Raw genomic sequence first — 21,023 nt, 5'->3', positions numbered from 1 at the left:
TAATATATTTTAAAATATCAAAATAGTATTATGTAATTATTCTTTTTATTTTAAATAAATAAATAAGTCATTATATGTGAAATTTTTAATCTATCATAATATAAAATAATAAATAAAATTATAAACATATAGTGTGTTGACTTTATATAAAAAAAAAAGTTTAATCGAGAGAAAATATTATTCTAATTTGAATTTGGATAATTCAAAAATTAATATCTCTCTGAATAATACAGGGTCTAGCGTGCACATCCAGTTATCTCATGACTTTAAAGTATAAAATATAAATAAAGATACAATTTTTGAAATGTTGATTTACTAATTCCACGTCCGTCTTCTTAAGTAAAATTAATAAAGTGTGCTTCATTAATTGATTTATATTTAATTTTATATATTTTAAAGTAGTAGTATATTCTACTTCAGCTTATATTATAATAGTGACATTAACGCTTTTATATTTTGTTGATATCAACCTTTATTTATTCTTTCATAATAAGTTAAATTACAATTTTTTTTCCAAGGAAGAAGATGAATCATCTGCTTCACCGTCAAAAACCATTTTCAAAGTAAAAACAATAAGACAACTTAATAGGTATATATCTATTTCTTATATCCTTCAAACATAAAAAGATTATTAACTATTGTTATTCAAATTATATCATTTGATATTAGAAAAATATTTGTATTAGCTTTGGAAATTGAAGAATAAGATTTAAATAATCTTTTACTATTTCATGATTGTTTGATTTTGAAATTGATTTAAAATCTTAAGACTATAGTAGTTTTACATGTGATAATAAATTTATAAATTTCAATGACATAGCAGTAGATAAAAAGAAGTTCGAGATTCAAGTTCAACTAACTTGAATAATATTATATGCTTAATATTATAATATAGATAATTATAATTTCTTGATATTATAAGAGTTTTATGTGTCCAAAATACCTATAAGAACATCTATATCAAATGAAACCTTGTCAAGTTGTCAAATGGTATTTAAGTCTTTATCCTCTTGCCTTAATTGGCAAAGTTACACTTTTGACTTACAATTTTGCTTGAAATTACTTTTTAAGAATTATTGTAATGGTATATGATATGCTTATATCTTCTCATTTTATTTTATCGTAGCCTTTTATAATTAATATTATATATGATATAAAATTATAATACACCTAATATTATATTTGTTCTCAATTGTCTATTAATTTTATTCATTATTTTTTTTACGTTAGCACACAATTAGAGGAGAAGAAGCTCAAACTAGCCTGAAAATGATTTCAACAATCTTATTTTACAGGATTATAAAAGAAATATTAGTTTTTTTTTGCTAACAAATGCATTGACTGCCTAATTATATATAATATATATATGTCACCTCATTTTGCCTTCATTTTGTACAAGTGAGATAGCACAAACATTATTAAATCAATATGTATTTATGTATATACTTACATAGATCATTTTGTTTGTATATTAAAAATGACTTAAGACCTGCAAAATAGATAAACCTTAATAAAACAGACATTTCACTAATTTTGTCAATATCATTATATGGCATTAATATATATAAAATGTGTTTGTGTATCCAATTATTAAAAATATTGGGTAGAAAAATATTGTGCCAATCTGCAACAAGCTACAGGTAATCGTGTTTGTATATTACTAAAACAACACCATTTTTACTATTCCTAAGGAATAGTAAAAAAATCAATTTTGTCCCTCTCATTTTTTCCCCTCTCATAAAATTTCCTCTTTTCTACACTATTATTGTTATTTAAATTTTAAATCACATAAGTGTTCATATACTAATTCAAATTATTTTTTTATTATTTTTTGTGTTATTTTATTTTTAATTATTTTTTCAATTATTTAATTATGAAATTTGCTTTGATCATTATTATCCTTATTTAACTAATGTTAAGATGATTTATTTTATGATAAAATAAATTTTATTTTCTAATTCAAGGTTACGTTAAGTAAATATAAGACCTTCACATCAATATAGGAAAGTATGATGATAATAAATTATTTATTTATTTTAATAATATTTATTATGTTTTTTTAGTTTTTTTTTTCTCTATAAACACTACTTGAAAATAGCAAGATTTTGATTGATATTATTATTATTATCATCTAAAAATTATTTAAAAAAATGTCTCTAGACTTTTTTTTATAACATCTATTTAGAGTCTTTTTTTTTTTTTTTATAGAATAGCATCTATTTAGAGTTGTTAATCTATTAAATTGTGTAAATTTAATTCACAAGTAATAAATATTTAAATTTACTTTGCTCTTAAAATTTAATTTAATCGTAATACATTTAATTTAATTTTTAATAACTAAAAATCTTTAAAAACAATGTGAATATACTTTACTTTTAAATACTGGATCAATTATCATAAGAATAATGTTATATTATTTTTAGATGGATTAATCAATTCACTTTTTTAACGAGTGTTATTATTATCTTCTTTTATTACTAGACTCTATGATTAAATATTTTCTATTATCAAACTACACTTTGTTCAATTTATTATAATAAGTAAATAATAAATAATATATTTTTAATATTAATTAGCCTTAAATTACAATATACATAATTAACCAATACCTAATATATGTAATGATTAAATTTTAATTTTATTTAAATTTATATTAAATATTATTAACTATTAATAGATAATAATTTTGTTTACAAGATATAAATATAATATTTTATATTATTATATTTATTTATTAATTATATTAATATAATAAAATTAAAAAAAAATATTTGCAGCATCACGCGAAGGGGTTTTAATGCTTGTATACTCTAATTTAGAAGTCCAGCTTGAGCTTCTTGATTGGATCTAAAGAAAATAATCTCAAGATAATATCCTTTCCGCATCGCAGAGCCAGAGATCATTTTTGCTGCTATAAACCTACATCCATAAAAGTACAACTTAAAAGAATTTACTACAGCTTTCTAAATAAATGGTTTCATCAAGCATTGAAATTAAGAAATCAAGATAACAAGATAATGAATTTGAAATGTATCTATTCATATGATCACAAACTTAAGCAATCCAATCAGAATACAAAGGTGTAAATGGAGTGATACAGTGGGTTAAAGACAAAAAAGTAGCCTGTTAGAGCCCCAGGGCATCCGCCATTGCTTCCTCTCAACATTTCGTAAAGTTGAAAACTAGTTGCCCAGATGCCGTTTATCCAAATATCTGGCTACGGCATCACTTGTATTGATTGTCATGATATGAACTTGAAAGGGAAACTTGCAATGCCACCAGTTGGTAAAATGGTCATTAGATTCAAGGTCCCTCTTTATCTGAAAAATGGTCCTGAGTAGGAGGTAACTGTTCTTCATTTCCATCAGTTTCAGCGGGTTGATCATGTGAAGGAGGCTCCTCAGCACCTTCAGTGTTCTCAGGATAAAAATTGATGGGGAACTTCGTGACCCTTGGCTTGTCAGACAGAATGTTTCTTTGAATCTTATCAATTAAAACTTTCGGGGGAGGTTCCTCTCTCAGCTGCTCATCTTCATAATCATTGTTAACATAGTAGCCAACTCTAACAAATTCTTGACCCAGATAGGAGCAGGTCAACAAAAGCACTGTCACACCAATGATATCTTCTTCACGAATCTTTGAGGGATCTGGTGGGTCTGCCTGGAAGGCATTCAACCAAAAGCATAAATCAGAATTCCTTCAACTCACACAACATAAACAGGAGTCCAACATAAAAAGTTAACACAAGGGCTTAACAAACAATTGCCTGCAAAACAAAACGATAGTTTCCAACGTTAACAGGCCCAACAAGTACACTCTCCAAAAGTTGATCATACATCTCATCCTCAGCTGACCCCACATAAATCAGTTTCCACTCCAAATCTGCATTTAGATGGCAAAATGAATATTAGTTAATATATGCAATAAAATCAAATCCATAAGACATGAATGAGATATGGGCCTGGTAAGCATGCTGTTCTGCCAATCCACACCATGTTACTTGTTTTTGATACTTTTAATCTATATTTTCTTGAGAATTTCAATGGCACACATTTGCACACTGAAGTTCACTTAAATTAAATGGGAATCATAACTCATAATATACTCTAGAAATTCAAGTAAAAATCTATTAAAACCTGAATTTGAGGTTCTCTAAGACTCTAACTCAGTTGCTTCCATTGCAAGAGCAAGTATCCATTTCAATTCTTTCTTATCATGCTTGCAGCAGTTCAAGATTTGCTTAGGGTGGATTTAACTAGGTGTCAGATTTAGCAAAGTTAGTCATATGCATGGATAAAGGGAAGAAGGTTTATAAGAGGCTGATGGCAATTAAAATCAGTTACACCATTATGACTAGATCCTGAAGGCAAATAGTTTGGAAACAAAGTTCAGTCAAGCTATGCATATTTGTTGTTGCTTCTTTAACTGACTATTCACTTGATGTCTTGATGGCAAGCTCCAGAATGAAAATTTTGATGCATAAATGCACAGCATAAAGCAATGAGGCAGCAATACAAATTCAACAAAATATCTAAAGTTGAAGATTACATCTACCTGAAGATGGTTCCAACCCCACTAAACCTTAATCTCAATCTAGTTGAGATTGGATATAATGATCACAAAATATTTAAGAAAGAAATATGCAATAATAACTCGCAATCAAGAGGAATATCATGAATTCCATGAAATTTTGATACTGTGCAGATAGATAGAGTTTGGCATCTAAAGCGAGAAAAAAAAAAAAAAAAAGAACTGCTGTTCTAGTACTAATGTGAAAACCAAATGGCCTTAAGTTTTGGTTGGCATGCTTGCTTATTTGGTCACAACTTTGTTGGCAGTATTGTTTTAATAATATTTATTAAGAACCTTTAAATTTTGATTTTATGTTAAATTTGACATATTTTAGTAATAAGAACTTCAAAGTTCAATCAAAGGCGCTGGGTCAAGAACTTCCATTGAATCTTCTTGGTAAAGATAATGATGGAAGGTCAGAAGGCCCGAATGGCAGTTAATTTTTTATGGGCAGCTTAAACCCTGGACAGAAGCACAACAAGAACAAGCTTCCTAACCAACCAACAAATCCCTTGCTGTTCAGAGTTGGATTATAGTACGTGTCTAAGTGAGACAAGCTAAGAAAACACATTTTACCCACTTGATTAAATTACAATGGTTCTATTGCTCTTGACACTCAAGAAGAAAACCTACGGCATCAATCAAAATATTTCTATGGACCTTTCTTGCTGTTTGAATAATTAAATCTCAGATTTAACTTGTTATATCATAAAATAAGAGTGTATATTCAGAAGCAATGAATTCCTCATAATGTCAGTAATCATCATCACCCATTATAAAACGTAGTAGATATTTATTAAATTTTCTCTTCAAGATGTTTTCAGTTTTTCTCATTCAGTTAACCCGTAAATGCATGTAAACCAATACTTTCCTTCCCCTCCACCAATTTTCCTCACCAACCAAACGGACTCAGTAACAGCCAACGTTGATTAAGAAAACAAACTCATAAGTGATATTCAACCAAAGTAAAATAATTATTTAAAGAGAAAAACAATCTACAAATTTAAATAAACGGGAATAAAGAGGGTAAAAGCCAAAAAGAAATACCATCTTTAAGAGGAGTCAAGCACTCATAAGAGATCTCGAATTGAAAGGGGGACAAAAACGGCGCTGGATTATCCAGTACAGTAACGTTGGTGATATTGACAGCACTCATTCTGAAGAAAAATCAAATTGAAACCCTAGATTGGAGAAGTTTCATCTAAAGGAGAAACAGAATCCAGGAAAAAAAAGAAACAAGTAAAAGGTGTTTGAGGGAATTAAAAAATGTCCTAGCTAGGGAAAGGCAAAGGCAATCTCAGGAACTTGAAGAAGAGCAGAAAACAGAAGAAAAGGAATAACAAAGGAATTAGATTTTGGAGCAAACTGAAATGGAAATTGTTATATGGGAATTGAAGAAGGAGAAAACTGAAGGTAAAGGGTATGGGAGAATTGCAAATGGCGGGAGATAGGTTTTGGGTATGAAAAGAGGGAGCGGGAATGGAATTTCAGAATTCAGACTAGGGCTGACGTGGAAAATTTTTTGTGTAGAACTTATAAAAGGCCGGCCAACACAAGTACAAACTTCTAATCGCATTAGAGATGGATTGAGGTTTACTCTCTCTCTCTCTCTCTCCTCTCTATATATATACATATATATATATATATATATATTAATTAATTTATTTAATATAAACATATAAATAAGAAAATTTATAATTTGATATTAAATTTTATCATATATCACACTTTTATATTATAATGTAGTATTTAAAAATTAAATAATAATTTTTTTTTTTAAATTTAAAAACTAAAATATAATATACGGCACGGCCTGGCCTTGCCTTGGTTGCATTCATAACTTTCATCTTAGGTGTAGTGGGTGTTCGGCTAAGATCGCCATAAAGACCTACCCTAATATGTGAGCATTGATCTAATTATTAAGTTTACAGCATTGCAGCAAAAGGAGACGCGTTTGAAAGAAGAGGATGAAGCAAAACCAAGGCCAATAGTTATTGGAAGAAAACAAAATTTTCTTGAAAGGATATGGCGCTTTGAGACATCGTTAAAGAGGAGAAAGCGTTCAATATAAGTAGAAATATATATAAAAATTTTGTACCTCGTTATATAGCATTGTTTATCGCATTATGGTCATGGTGTTTCAATTAAAAAGTCAGTCCCTAAAACAACCATGTGGAACTAGACCGTCCTTTTTTCACACTTCTACAAATTTTCAAACTATTTACATAATTGCTAAAAAGTCAAGAGTTAATTGGTAGCTGTGCCTGTTACATTCATCTTCCGCGTTTGAGAATTAAACATTTCTGCAATATCTGCAGCTGTGCTACATTCCTCTGCATTTCTATCTGACACAGAGCAGATAAATCTTGGAAATCTCATTGAGATGCCACGGGATGGATGAACTAAACCTATAGCAGCATGGTGAACTGGAGAAACTGTCAAGTCTGCACCACGTATTGCCCAAACAAGTTCTGGAGAAAACCACAAATCTGGCACCTCGGAAGTTTGGTAGTAAGACGGCTTTTTCAACAAAATCTTATCTTCAGAAAAGAACTCTTTCACCTGCAACTCAAGTTTGAAACCAATAATCATGATGGAGGATTCCACAAGCAAAATACAGAGTAAACGAGATGGGCCTCAAAAGGCACCAAAATCAAATTAGTCATGTCCCTTTGCAGTCATAAAATTGCAATAAGGTGAAGCTAGGCTTGCCATATAGTTATCGTGCGACTATTTTCATAGTAACGAAACTAACAGGAGTTGTAGAGATATCCTCTCATAACAAAAGCAACAAGCTCAATTGGCTACTAGGATTAACATACCAAGTATGCTGCTAAAGGGCACCTAGGTGAACTGCAACCCTTCTCTAATTCATAATAAAATATTGGGGAAAAAGAATTTTTATGGCACTTGGAATTTCACAAATTTAAAAGCTCAAACTAGGGGGTTTAAATCTTAAACAAATCACCTTCAAATAAAAAAAAGATCTTAAACAAACCCTGAATAACTTTATTTCAGATCAGGAGGTACTTCCACAATGCTAAAAACTAATTTTCTTTTAATCAGAAAATGAAAAAAAAAATGGTTTGAATATGTAAAACTATGTCCAAACAAATAAGGGTAAGTATAATTCAGTTATAATTGAAAAATGAACTGATGAAATTAAATTAATTTGGTATTGATTTTTTTTTTTCAGTTCAGTTAAACATTTTATACAAATTTTTATTTATTTATTTTTTTTATATAAGTTCATTCAGCAAAAAAATTGTAACCCCAATAACTAATTTTCTATTAGTTATATGTAAATTATTGAAATTTTTTATTATTATATAAATTATAATTATTTTAGAAATTAACAATATATATATATATATATATATATATATATATATATATATATATATATAGTTCAGTTAACTAATGCAAACCCTTGAAACAAATAGACTTCCTACAGTACCATGAAAACTATCAAATCTAATAACTTCAGTGCAAAAAGAATTTGAGAACCCATACATGACATGCCATCTGCTTTGCACCAAAATGCAGGAACTAACTAAATTACCATAAGATAAGACTATCAAATCCAATTACCTTAGTGTAAAATGCATCTGAGAACCCAGACATGACACGGCAAACACTCTGAAAGTCCTCAGTCTCAGGGTTGTAACATGCCATGAGAAATGGACTATACCTGCAAAATAATAAAAGTTGAATCAAATCGTACATAGCGGTGCTGCTATGATATGACCATGGATTGACACACAATGCAATCACGGAGCACATGAAATCAAAATGCCTTGATGCCTTAGTATTTCTTAGTTCTCATTATTTTTTAGTGGATATTATAATGCTGACATGTGCCTTGAAAGAGAGGGGTGTGCACTATCTTGGCCTCAATTTTCCAGTCTCCAACTAATTGACCAATCATTTTAATTATTTTGAAATGACCATAGTCTTTAAAGGCATGCTTTAGGTTTAAAGTTCACCAGGCTCCAACCCTAGCGCCTTTACAAGACAGGAGAAAGGCGGGCGACATTCACCAGACCCTCGCCTTATGTGCCTAGACATGCGCCTTGTTCCAAGTGCAAGGCTCTAGAAAGACGCGCTTTCTTTATTTCCACCTTCGGTAAGCACTTCTAGTGACAAAAAAACACTACAACTCAAACCGAAATTCGTCAATCTCACAAAATCCAATATAAAAGCACTAGGAAGTTTTCGAAATTAGTATCACTAGTGATAACGAGTTGCCAAAATCTCATCAAACCACCATACCCAGGATCACAAACCTCCTATATTTCCATTTTCAACACTATCACTCTCTTATTATCTTATTCCAAAAAAAAAAAAAGTTGCATCTACACCAATTTCAAGATCTATGCCAAAAGAAAAAAGAAAAACATCATCCACTAACTTGAGAACTATCTAAATAATACTCCTTTAGTTCTTAAATATAAGGAAGATGATGAAAATATTAATTTTGAAAACGAGTATCAAGAGGATGAAGGTATAGACGAAGAAGAAGATGATGAAGATTATGATGCAACAGTAGTTATTTCATAATTGCTTGACTCTAGTATTAACACATTAAAAGACTATTCAAATTTTAATATATTAGCACTTGAATGCTTATTAGTTATTATTATTTTTATTTTATATCATTTGAAATTTGATGGAATATTCACATTTGTTTGACTTTTAGCGTTTTGCGCCTAGGCTCTAGGACTACTTGGCACCTTAGTGCGCCTTGAGCCTTAATAACTATGGAAATGACTTAATAACTGTTACAACAGTTCATTAACTAGTCTGAACTGAAGTGGGCTTTTGTGCCATTATATTATAAGGTAGAGAAAAGGAGAGAAAAGAAGAAGCAACTACAAGACAAAGCAATTTCCAGTCAACCCAAGAAAATTCAAAAGGGAGATTTTTCTGTTGTTACCATCCTGCTTTTCTCCCATTCCCATGCCAAGCACCAATAGGGACTAAATCAAGCGAGTCATTCAGTCCTTCCACATAATCTCGCTTGACCTGCAAAGGAGACCATCCATGAAAAATCATATTCATTTTGTTCCTTAGGTAGTATAATAATAAAATAATACTCTGTATGTGAAAAACCTTCAGCCATGTGTCGGTACGTTTTGATGGAGAATATTCCGCATGAACATCTAAAGATTTCACCATAATTCCTTCACATGAGGAATGCAATGCATCTTCAAGGAAAGAGTTTATCTTGGTTATTGTTACGTTATTGGTCAAACAAGAATCATGTGCTTCAACCTACAAAACAAAAACTAGTATAAACAAATGAGAGAAGATAACTCACTGGGTGAACTGGTAATTTTAAAGCAATTACCGTCATTTCCTTTGCATACTCAAAATAGCCCATCCTCTCATCACAAAACAAATCCTTTAGGCCTGTGGTATTGTAATGTAAAAGCAAAACAATAAATGAGAAAAGCTAGGATTTAAAACCAGCAAAAGTGAAAGAAATAAGAGTTATTACCCAGTAAAAACTAAAAATGAATTCATCAAGAGTATGAGAAAAAGTGTACATTTCCTTCTTTGGCGAAGAGGGAGCCCCAGCAGGCTGCAAAATAAGAGCGATCATCATAATAATCAACCATCCTTTCTTTTTTTTTTTTTTTGCCCTTCTTATTCTTTTTTTAAAAGGAAAGGAAAAAAAAATTGCAACAGTTAGGTTTGCACATTATATAAAGTAGCTACTGATTCAAGATCTAAACAGTATAGAACCATGATGTTTAAACTTTATGAAGAGTGATTTTCAAACGCAAAACTCTCAAGTGATCAACTTTGAGACCATCAGCCAACTCTTGAGGGTAGATATTGCTACTGGGTTAACAATGGAGGCCTAGCCTTAGCCCCATTCACCATTTAGGAGTTCAAATGGTTGGTCAGGCCTATTCAGGTTGAAACTTGGTTTGGCAGGGTTGTCTGGGCCCAACCCTGCCAAACCAAAATGTTAGCGCCCCAGTTCTTTGACCAAGCCCAGCCCAGGTAAATTTAAAACATATAATAATATATTTATTTTATTATTTGGCAAGTGGAAAAATCTTTGCCCTAGCCTCATGTTTTTGTGGGTTGCGTAGGGTGTGTTTTCAAGCTTGTAAACATGCATATTCAAAGTTTAAAAAAATCTAATATTTGAATGACAACACAAAAAACAAAAAGAAAATGTGGGATGAAAAGAACTAGGGTGTTCTAAAATTTTGGCTACTCCCATTTGCTATTCATATACAGCCTTGCCCATATACATACATATTGCAAGCAGCAGAAAAAAATTAATCTGACAATTACACAGGTCAATACAACTAAAACAAGTAATCTCAAAGAAACCGCCATAAGAATTTCAATGGTCAAGCTATTGTCTAAAGTTGACATTTGCTGTACATCATTATTCCTAGAACATATATGTCACGAAAAAAAAAAATCCAAGGGAAGGTTTAAGGTAATTACTGTTCTCCATTAGCAAACATGATGTCAAAGACAAATACACAAATCTCGATCTGCACATGGTGGAAACACCAGAGAAAAGCCAAAAGATCAGAATAGTATCACAGGAAAAAACAATTGACTTTATATCACTTTAATAATAAAACATAGAGGTAATACCCATGTTACATCAAACAAAATAATCAACAATTGCAAAGACAACAAGTAATTACTGTGTCAGGCATTTCCTCATGAAAACAAACCTAAGTGTATTGGTCAGCCTGTCCCCAAGTATTGCCTTGCAATCTTCCAATGCAATGATGGGGAGGGAAAAAAATGATTAGATATAACAAAATTCCAATGATTAAATTGCATGTAAAATAACTTGGAATATCTTCTTTCATGTACCTAGATCATGCATGTAAACTAAATTGCATCTCTCTTTAAAAGCACAAGTTTCATGCACAAAGATCAGATGATAATCTTACCCATTCTTTGTTTTCCACAAGCTATAACCCCATGCACTTTACAAGGACTAATTTCCATTTGTTTTCATATGTTCGCCAAAATTGCTACTCATGGTTGTCTACAAATTACCTAATGCATCCTACATCGGTTCTGCAGGGAGGCTTTGGGTGATATATATATAGGTTTGCAAAACTTCCCTTGTGAGCTAGCTTTTGAGGTGGAGTTAGGTGGGTCCACATCAATTTGGTATCAGAGCTTCACTGTGCATGGGTTGAGAGGCCATGTACAAAGGTTCTCTGACGTTCTTTGGCAGAGGTCGGGTGAATTAATCACGACCCCGGTTGTTTCACGAGGAACTTCAGCCTAAAGGGATAGATAATGATGCATCCGGTCGATGGGCCCTATACAAACGTTCCCTGATGTTCTTTCTGAACCAGGAAAGGTCGGAGTGAATGAGTCATTACCCCGGTTGCTTCACGAGGACGTTTAGTCTAAAGGGGTCGGGAATAATGCGTCTCAAGTCGATTCTACGAGGAGGCCTTAGGTGTTATATATATGGATTTGCAGACCTGAGCTAACTTTTGAGGTAGAATTAAGTGGGTTCATATCATTACCTAAATCCAAGATTAAAAATTTCTAAAAATATGTTCTTATATTAGTTTAGGATGTATCTAAAAGAGCTTGCTCATCATTCCAATCTTTGAACTTGGATTTGGGAGGAGGGCAGTCGGAAATAGAAGTCTTTTCCAAATCTGATCATGATACCTAAAAAATCTATATATTTTCAAGGAATTAGGGCAATAGAGTTGCTTCAATCGGTAATGCAAGAATTCCACACCAACTTTTCCTGAGGGTAAGCTCACCAGGAAAATACAAGATGTCCTTCTCCTAATCTATTTGACATAAATACAAACACTGCTAAACACACAAACACGCACACGCACACACGCACACACACATAGATATATATAAATCTACACATCCAAGACACTGGAGCACAATGCTGCATAAGCACCAGTACTGCAATAGTTTCAGAATGCCTCAACTACTTATCCATTACAGCATCTCTACAGGAACAATATACATCACCAGCACCATAAAACTTTCAACGCTTACATTTGCACTAACAACAATTTAAAGAGAATTTTGAATTTGTTCCCAGGAACAGATACTCTTAACAGCATTTTCAATTCACCTCTTATCTCAATGATTAAACTTTTCATGCATTTCTACATGTTGGACCACATTATGATTGACAAAAGATCAAACCTTTATATCATTCATTGCGATAAAGGAATCTTTGCTCCCTCTCTCCCTTGATGATAGTTCTTGGAACGACATGAGCTTGCAGCCATTTTTTCTATCAACTGCAACTACCTGAAACCCAAAAGCACCAGCAACATAAATAAAAGAATCTTATCCACTTCACAAACACCTTATGCCCTAAGAAAATCTAACCTCTGCATCCACTATGAAAGTCACTGCAGCAGATTTACAAGATTCCTTCATTATATTGATCAAATCCGGAAATCTTGATGTTGTTTCATCCCCGTTTCGTGAAAATACACGCAAAGTGCCATTTGGTAGTTTGTGAATTTGGGCACGCTGACCATCGTATCTGAAATTACAAAGAGAAACCATCTAAGTAAGGACCCCAAGAGTAATGTAAAAAGGGGGACAGGGGAAGAATCAGAAAATGCATATGTAAAGTTTTCAATCCAATTATTGAAAAGAACAACAAAATACCAGACACTTCTTGTCAAAAAACCTCAACCACATTACTGAATAAAAACATATAGCAAAGAGATGATATTAATAATTGTCTGAGATGCTGTTATAAGCACTTTCTCATGTAATAGTTACAAATGTTTCTAATCAATTTATAGTTTTCAAAATTTTTGTGTTTCCCCTTACATGAATGAGATGTCTTATTGATACAACATAACCATAAAACAAAAATTCAAATGAGCAAACATGTAAACAATGACATGGCTACATTTATTCATTAAACTTGCCCCCAAATCTATACTGTCATCCTTGACCAATGATTTCCAAATTCATAATGTTGTCATTCTTGTCCAATAATTTCCATGTTCATTTTTCATACCTCTTATGATGCATATGCTTTTAGAAATAAACAATGGAACTAGCGTTTAATCAATTGGAAACTGAAGAATGGAATCAATTGGCAATGACGAGAATTACAGTAAGAATTTGAGAGGATGTTACGTGTTAACAATCAAATTTGTAACTCCCTATCAAAAAATCATCTCAGATAATCCAATGAAACATATAAAAAAGAAGAAGAAAAAGAAGAAGAAGAAGAAGAAGAAGACATAATAAAGCATCTTAAAGAATGGCCTAAACTTGATGAAAGCAGGGCATACTTGTATTCACATGTAAAAGCTTTATCTTGAAAGAGTTTCAGTGCTTGGGAAACTCCGTTTGTAATTCTACCATAAGAAAACATGTACAATTAGCCAATACATCATTAGATTGAATATGTAACCTGAATGACAACAAGTTCTAAGTGATTGCAAGAGTCTTTACTTTGCAAGCATGGGTTTAATAGGTACGCCTGGCACCATTGACAAAGTTGATGATGAAAATTCAATGCCTTTACTTATGAGAGAGGGAACGATCAAATCCTGTTAGCATATGGCATTGAAAAGATAAATCTTTGAAGCATGCAGAAAACTAAGCAAAAAACGCTCAGGAGTCAGGATTCAAATACATGCAACTCACCAAATCTGGAAGTATATTATACACTTCAACAACTGCCGTGGATAGGTACTAGAGAGTACCATAAAGACAGGATCAGCAACATAAATAGATAAGAAAATTATGGACAAAGAAGTAACTAACAATAATGCACACAGGTTGAAATTTTCACATGAATGAAAAAGAGTTGATTTTCCATCACTATAATAAAAATACTCAACCCAACTTCTTTGCATAACACATTAATGAAGTATGGAAAGATTGAAAAAAATCAAGTCACGGAGTCAACGAAAATTGATGATACTATTGAGTTAAAGACCCTTTCAACTATTATTCTAATTGATTTTATCTGTCCAAATATTTCAAGGAATACAAAAGAGAGCACAAACTTCTTCAAGTTAATTTTGTTGCAACCATCTAAGAAGATCGTACTGTGTGTGGTCTTTACTTGGTTCTTGATCTTTCAACAATTCAAAACTCAAGGACGAGTTTTTTCCAACCAGGGGAGAATAATGCAGTATGGGAAGATAGAATTTAGGAATTATTCTCATTGTAAAATTAGGAAATTTAAGAGTTTTTTATTTAAGAATTTTATTCTTATTAGCTCTATTATTTAGGCACTTTATTATTTCCTAGTTTGTTTTGGCTTAATTTAGCATTCCTAATTAGGATTGAATTAGGGTTCTAAAATTCTAATGTTATTAGGATTCTTAATTCTATAAATAAGACCTAGGGTTTCCATTATTATTAGAGAAGCTTTGTTATGACAATTTTTATGAGATCAATAATATCTTGAGAATTAGTTCTCTCTTTCAAGGATTGGTCCTTGATATTCCCCAATTCTTTATTCTTTTTTTATTTGTTATACATCACGCATACAAATGGTATCAAATTCAATCATTATGAACAGATGCAAAACTGAGAGGATCAAAAATCATCATGCAACCTAAGTAAGAATAGAAATCAAACCTGGAGTTTCTCCTTCAAACTTTCAGCTTTTTGTTCATCAGAAGAATTAACCAAGGAATTCATAGCAACAGCTTGAGCCAATGCAGGTAGAACAGTTCTCATCATTGCTCCAATCCGTAAGTTTCTTACCTATTCAGGAATTACTTTAGATAGAATATGTCTTCTCTAACATACTATACTTTGAAGATCATTTCAAGATTTAATTTCATGTCATCGATGTTTACTAGCAGTGACTGAGAAATTCTGGAATAACTTGCATTGAAGATAGATTTGTTTTTTCTCTGATTTATTTTTCCTTGAATTGTTGCTGAGTCCAAACTATATTGGCATTCAACCACCTAGAACTAAAAGGCCACACTTTGTCATTTTAACGAGCCAAAAGATGGCTAAAGGAAATTGAGATCTCAAATATGTGATGCATATGGTCAATCAAATAACCCTTTCATGATAATCCTTAAGCATAACAAAGTCCCAAGTGAAAAAGAAAAACATGAAGGACAAAAAAATTAATGATAGTTTTAGATTTGTCCCTACAAATCATGCATCCAATGGGGAGTAATTTATCAACATTTGATGGCTAATTGCAAGTACATTTGCATAAGTTACCATGCATGGGAAAAAGATTACTTGAGTACAATAAAATATTTACGTCTGCCTCTTTTTTTAAAAGATGTAGTCAATTAATAATCTAATTAGTTACAGTAAACAATTAGCAAGCCCCAAAAATAATTTGCTGCTAATATTACTCAATAGGGGCAGAAAATATCATTAATGCTGTTTCAGAAAACGTAAACGTTCATATAAATAATATATAATATATATAGTAATAGAACTGAAGACTTCAGCAAAAATTATTACCAAAGTTCTGACAATAAACTTCATCTCCTTCTCCCTGCATGAACGCATGAGATTTACAATGAGGCTCTTCTTTCGAACAGTGCTTCCAGTACCTGTCTGCACACTGATGGATATTATGTGACAAAAGTATGAGAAACACATGACAATAAATTTACCTTTAAATTACCCCCAAATATTGATATATACAAAAATCCAGAAATATTAGAAGGTGTTAGAGAGAATTCTAGCATAATTTCCTAAGAAGCAGCCACTCTTGTCTAGCCACTAAATATTTTTAGGCTTTTAGCTAAAGAAGCAATAAACATAATTGGATCCTTCAAGTCAATAGGTATCAATTTTCCAAGAAATTCTCTTTGTGTTCAGAATGAGACATCAATCTAGTGGACATCCCTTGCCTAGCATCCACAAATTGCACAGTAAAGTTTTGCATCTGCATTGTAAGTGGCATTGGCACTTGGCGTCAATCTCTAATTAATACAGCTGTACAGAGATAGTTGATCTCTGCTAAATAGCATAAATGTTTACAATGGAGGGATTTTTTATTAAAAAAATGGGGAAAGGAAGCACACTTAGTTATGTAAACCCCAAATAACTTTAAATGTCCAACACTACAACTCAACATCAAACAGCAGCAAACGACCTAAATTCTCACAGCCTACACCAGGGACTACAGTCATTTGTATGAGTATCATTAACTCAAAAGTTCTGCACGCTTTGGAAAACAATTTTTATAAAATTATAGCAACGATAATACCATAAAATTTGCCATTCTATCAAAAAAAGACCAAATTGGATTACTCATACCTTATCTTTTGGAGAACAGAAAAAACATCTTTTATAAGAAGGTGAGGAGGAGGAGCAAGTAATGTCTGTGTTTGTCGGCACACTTGAGCAACATCACCTTTTACCCATAAACAGATAATCATTGTTTAGCAGATTCCCCAAACAAGTCAGGAAAAAAGAAAACCAATGATAGTGGAGGAACAATTAGAAAAACACTCATTTAGTTATTTGTTCCTACCAAGATCCCCAAAACTATTGTACATATCCCTTATTTTAGACCGCTTTGCCCCACATGCCTCTTCTAATGATGAAGTGACTAAGCCTCCACCAATATTGAGCTCCTGCATCATTAGCACAACATGGTATTCATTACTTTCTTGTGCTCCAGAGATCAGAAACAATTCTTCAATCCTGAAGATATGAAAGCATGTCAATATTTCAGTTTTCTTTATGGATATGCCAATTCCAGCCAGGTAAACTTAATTACAAATCATCATATTATAGAAGTTCAGTCTGAATATATAACCCAGAAAAGCTGAAGTGAAGCATCTAAAACCAGGAATAATGTCGCACAGGTTAGTGGGGAATAATTGCAACTGCCATTTGCATAATTAAATGTTTGAGGGCTAGAAGATCACCAAATGATGCCTGCACAGGCACATGATAAATAAATACGAACAAAAAGGGAAAGTGCATTAACTATGTTTTCATGGTCAGCAGCAATCTTGTTTGTGCACAGATACACAGTGGGTAGCACATCCTCAGGAGACAACGCTAGCAAACTGCCAGATGCAAAAAGATTGCAAGCAACATATATCCATCAGTTAATTAGCACTACATTCAAACTTCTTATTTCAAAAGAATGAAAGTAACACGGAAAAAAAATTGAAATAAAGGTGGGCAACTGTCAGCAGGAAACCTTCTGAACATGTTGCACAACATGGAAGTAGCTTTGATCTTTCCTTTTTCAGCCTCAACCAGGTCAAATGTTCGTGCAAGATGGATATATGGAGCAGGCTCTCCAACACTCCAGCATGCTGTGTATGCATATCAGGGTTTAGCTTCAGAGGTTAACACTATATACAGAGAGAGTAAGAATATCCACAAGCCAATCAACTGCAAAATGAAGACAAACCATGTTGCACAGGATTGTATTTTTCTACTGGTAGTGCAACATGAGCTACAGCCACATTTTCTGTCAATGATCTCTGTGTGGAAGGATCAACCATATTCTTTCCCTCTTCTGATACAGTTTTTTCCTGGGCACAAGAGCACTCATTAATATCGTACTGAGGCTGAACCAAATTGTCTGATGCTACCAAGTTCTCTACACTGTCATCAAAGTTACCCTCCGGATTACTATAATGCATATCTAATGCCTTGTTAATGTCTCCTTTGGTCCTCTTCAGGATAGTGGCAGCATAGCCTCTTGATGATTCATTAAGGTCGGTTATCTGAATAAACCGATCTATCTCCCCTTTGTATGATTTTGTACCATCATTCTGCGTTGAATTTTCTTCTGTAGATTGATCAGGTATGAACCGGACCACACTACATTGAGCATCAGGAGCAAGTTTACTGAAGAACCTTGTAATACTAGACTGCTTTGGCCCACCAGATTCCAGTTTGGAATTCGTTTTTGCTTTCTTGCCAACGTTCCTCTTCCTTTTTCCAGGAGTCAAGCTACTCTTGCTTGAAGGCTTTAAGCTTGATGACACATAGTTTTGATTTAAAGGTGTAATACCTGAACTCTCTTGACTGCTCTTGATAGAAACTGGATTTGAAGGCGATTCAGATTCATGGAGTGAATCAGTCTGAGAAGAAGACGCAGATGTCTTATAAGGAAAGACTTGTTGATGAAATTCTGTTTCACGTTCATAAAAATTTGAAACTGCATCAACAAAATTCCCCCCTGAGCTTCTAATCAAATCTAACATTTGGTCCCGAGTAACCCATGAGGGCAAAGAATCACCAAGTTCTTGCATTAGTTTTTCTGTTTCTTCATCATTTAGTATAGTTAAATTTTGAGAACCAGGTTCTTGCAGAGTAGATGAAGAGTTTAAAACAACATCTGCATCCTCGTCTTCAAGGGCTTTCACTTCAGATGACTTCACCTCTTTCTCCTGATCCAGGCCCTCCTTCAACTCTAAGACATCTTCCATTCTAGTGTTTTCATCATTCTCACATGACCCACTATGAAAGCCCATCAAAAACTCTTTCTTGTTAGCCATTTCATCAACTAAACCAGCAAAATGTTTCTGCATTTTAATAGCATGCCTGCTATCAATTTTTTCAATATCCACACCAACTGTAGGAATGACACGCTTAGGTCTCAAGAACTTCACATACTCTCTAAGCTCATCATAATTTGAATGCTCACTATATGGCACAAGATGGATCTCAAATGAATCCTTTGACCTGACTGAGAATTTATTATGCTTCACTTCATAAGTCCATCCAGTTGGCACAAATCCCACAACCTTAGAATACCCTCTTTCCACCATTATCTCATTCATTCTAACAAAATTTGGCCGAAAGTAAGGCCACGTCTCTCCCAACACGTTCCACCCAACAACATGAACATCACTTTCACTCCCATCCTCTGTAAATATCCCACTCTCCCCATACCCCAAAACCCGCAAAACCTCCATTTTCCTCCCATCCACATGCACCTTTCTTTTACACCTTTGCGCAATAAACAACACTTTCTTTTCTTGGCTCGTAAACTCCCCACCTATTCTCTTGATAACACTAACCATATGATCAATAGACTCCCCTTGCGAGGGAAAAACGTATTTAGGATGACAATAAGTAGTATCCAAGAAAATCGCATCACAACCAACAAATTGGCCCAATAGGCTATTCTCTTTCATCGAACCACTGTATCTAAAATCACCAGTGTGAATATACATTTCAAAACTTTCTTGATTCTTACCGGGAACCTTAAACAAGAACTGTACCGCCCCCGGGCAGTGATTAGCATCAACTAATGCAACTTCAGAGCCATCGATAATCACGGGCTTGAGCAGAGGCAATGGAAAGACGAACTGCGAGGGAATTTTGAGGACTAGGGTGAGGAGATTGGCTGTAGTGGGAGAGCAGAAAATGAGGCCTTGGGACCAATTAGACGAAAGACCCGTGTAATGGTCGGAGTGGAAATGGGAAAGGAAGTAGGTAACGGAGGAGGTGGTGGAGAAGCGAAATGCGTCGACGAGGAAGCGGGTATTGGGTATGAGCTTGGAGAGGGGGAGAGAGGAGGGGAGAGGGAGAGAGACGGGTTGGTCATGTGGAGGGATTGGGAGGGAACGGGAAGCAAGAGAGGTGTGGTAAAGGTGGAGAGAATCTAGGGTTTTGGGTTTTTCCTTGGTGGATTTGCAGGCTTCCATTAGAATTTGGGGGGCTTTGAGGAAAGAAGCATTTTTGATAAAAATTGATGCGAGTGGAACTAATTTGAAGTATTGGGGCTTGTGGGTTGTTTTTATATGGAGAATTTCGGCGCCAAAAGCAGAGTTGGGGACTAGTGATGGTTAGATTTCAAGTGTGTTTGGTATCCGAGAAACTTTATGTGAAAAGTAAAATCGATCATTATAAAGGAAAATTTTTATTATTACAAATATCAAATTAAAATTAAAGAGATAAAAGTTATTAAATTTCACCTAGCAAATCAATTTAATTAATATATCCCCTGTTTTTCTAATTAAATCTATCCAATCAATTTCGCATTTATGTGACCATAAAATAATTACTTAGATCATATGGATATAATTTGAAAAATGAAATACCAAATTGTGTTTTAAGTGAAAACATTAAGATTTGCTTATCAATGTAATCCTTTCTTTCGAATGCTTACTTTAAAAAATTAAAGTTAAATATTTTTTTTGTAATTTAGAAAATAATTTTTAAAAAAATTAAATAATACATTGTTTAATAATATAATTGAAAAAAAATAATTATAAATTATCAACACAATATAATGATAAAAAAAAAACTAAACATTATAACTAACTCAAAATTATAATTAGTCCATCATTTTATAAAATTTTCTTTTTTTTTTATTGTTTGCATTGTCTTTTTTTTTGGTATGAATATTTTTAATGGGAGATATTGATTTCTCTCACTATTATGAAAATAATAAACCCTTTTTGTTTGGTATGTATCAATTTATATTAATTTAATTAAATTTTTATTAATATTTTTACTTGAAA

The 21,023-nt window shown here is 32.8% G+C and overlaps 2 protein-coding genes across 6 annotated transcripts; both read right to left on the bottom strand.

Annotated features, from left to right (window-relative positions):
* Positions 1-2,960: 2,960 nt before the first annotated feature.
* On the bottom strand, positions 2,961-6,147 carry LOC110659000 (histone chaperone ASF1B). Its single transcript, XM_058138307.1, has 3 exons — positions 5,620-6,147; positions 3,767-3,882; positions 2,961-3,660 (listed from the first exon to the last, which is right to left on the bottom strand). Exons 1-3 carry the CDS (start codon positions 5,726-5,728, stop codon positions 3,304-3,306), a joined length of 582 nt encoding a protein of 193 aa, XP_057994290.1. The 5' UTR covers positions 5,729-6,147; the 3' UTR covers positions 2,961-3,303.
* Positions 6,148-6,652: 505 nt separating this feature from the next.
* On the bottom strand, positions 6,653-20,378 carry LOC110658998 (DNA ligase 6). 5 transcript variants are annotated; one of them, XM_058138643.1, is made up of 19 exons: positions 17,954-20,375; positions 17,738-17,855; positions 17,519-17,600; positions 17,057-17,159; positions 16,840-16,936; positions 16,036-16,138; positions 15,178-15,306; positions 14,233-14,280; positions 14,038-14,135; positions 13,875-13,940; positions 12,946-13,105; positions 12,757-12,864; positions 11,044-11,093; positions 10,122-10,156; positions 9,923-9,984; positions 9,685-9,846; positions 9,509-9,597; positions 8,164-8,263; positions 6,653-7,134 (listed from the first exon to the last, which is right to left on the bottom strand). In XM_058138643.1, the coding sequence occupies exons 1-19, from the start codon at positions 20,202-20,204 to the stop codon at positions 6,820-6,822; spliced, it is 4,176 nt and encodes a 1,391-aa protein (XP_057994626.1). In that variant the 5' UTR covers positions 20,205-20,375; the 3' UTR covers positions 6,653-6,819. The 5 variants fall into 5 exon arrangements, 3 of the variants coding, with proteins under 3 accessions (XP_057994626.1, XP_057994627.1, XP_057994628.1); XM_058138644.1 differs by lacking the exon at positions 14,233-14,280 and having other exon boundaries at positions 17,954-20,376; XR_009144984.1 differs by lacking the exon at positions 6,653-7,134 and having other exon boundaries at positions 8,187-8,263; positions 9,685-9,779; positions 9,893-9,984; positions 17,954-20,378.
* Between the last annotated feature and the right edge of the window lie 645 nt (positions 20,379-21,023).

This window comes from Hevea brasiliensis, chromosome 16 (genome assembly GCF_030052815.1).
Source record: "Hevea brasiliensis isolate MT/VB/25A 57/8 chromosome 16, ASM3005281v1, whole genome shotgun sequence".
NCBI lineage: Eukaryota > Viridiplantae > Streptophyta > Magnoliopsida > Malpighiales > Euphorbiaceae > Hevea > Hevea brasiliensis.
This window is presented reverse-complemented; position numbering and strand designations above follow the sequence as displayed.

Bases quoted from the DNA above. Each gene is read 5' to 3' on its own strand.
- LOC110659000 (XM_058138307.1), bottom strand. From the start codon at position 5,728: ATGAGTGCTGTCAATATCACCAACGTTACTGTACTGGATAATCCAGCG. The intron at 3,883-5,619 runs GTATTTCTTTTT...ATCTAAATGCAG, and splicing joins CTTGACTCCTCTTAAAGATG to ATTTGGAGTGGAAACTGATT. The intron at 3,661-3,766 runs GCAATTGTTTGT...AATGCCTTCCAG, and splicing joins ACTATCGTTTTGTTTTGCAG to GCAGACCCACCAGATCCCTC.
- LOC110658998 (XM_058138643.1), bottom strand. From the start codon at position 20,204: ATGGAAGCCTGCAAATCCACCAAGGAAAAACCCAAAACCCTAGATTCT. The intron at 16,937-17,056 runs GTAGGAACAAAT...TATGGGTAAAAG, and splicing joins CAATAGTTTTGGGGATCTTG to GTGATGTTGCTCAAGTGTGC. The intron at 14,281-15,177 runs GTTTGATTTCTA...GGTACTCTCTAG, and splicing joins GTTTGAAGGAGAAACTCCAG to TACCTATCCACGGCAGTTGT.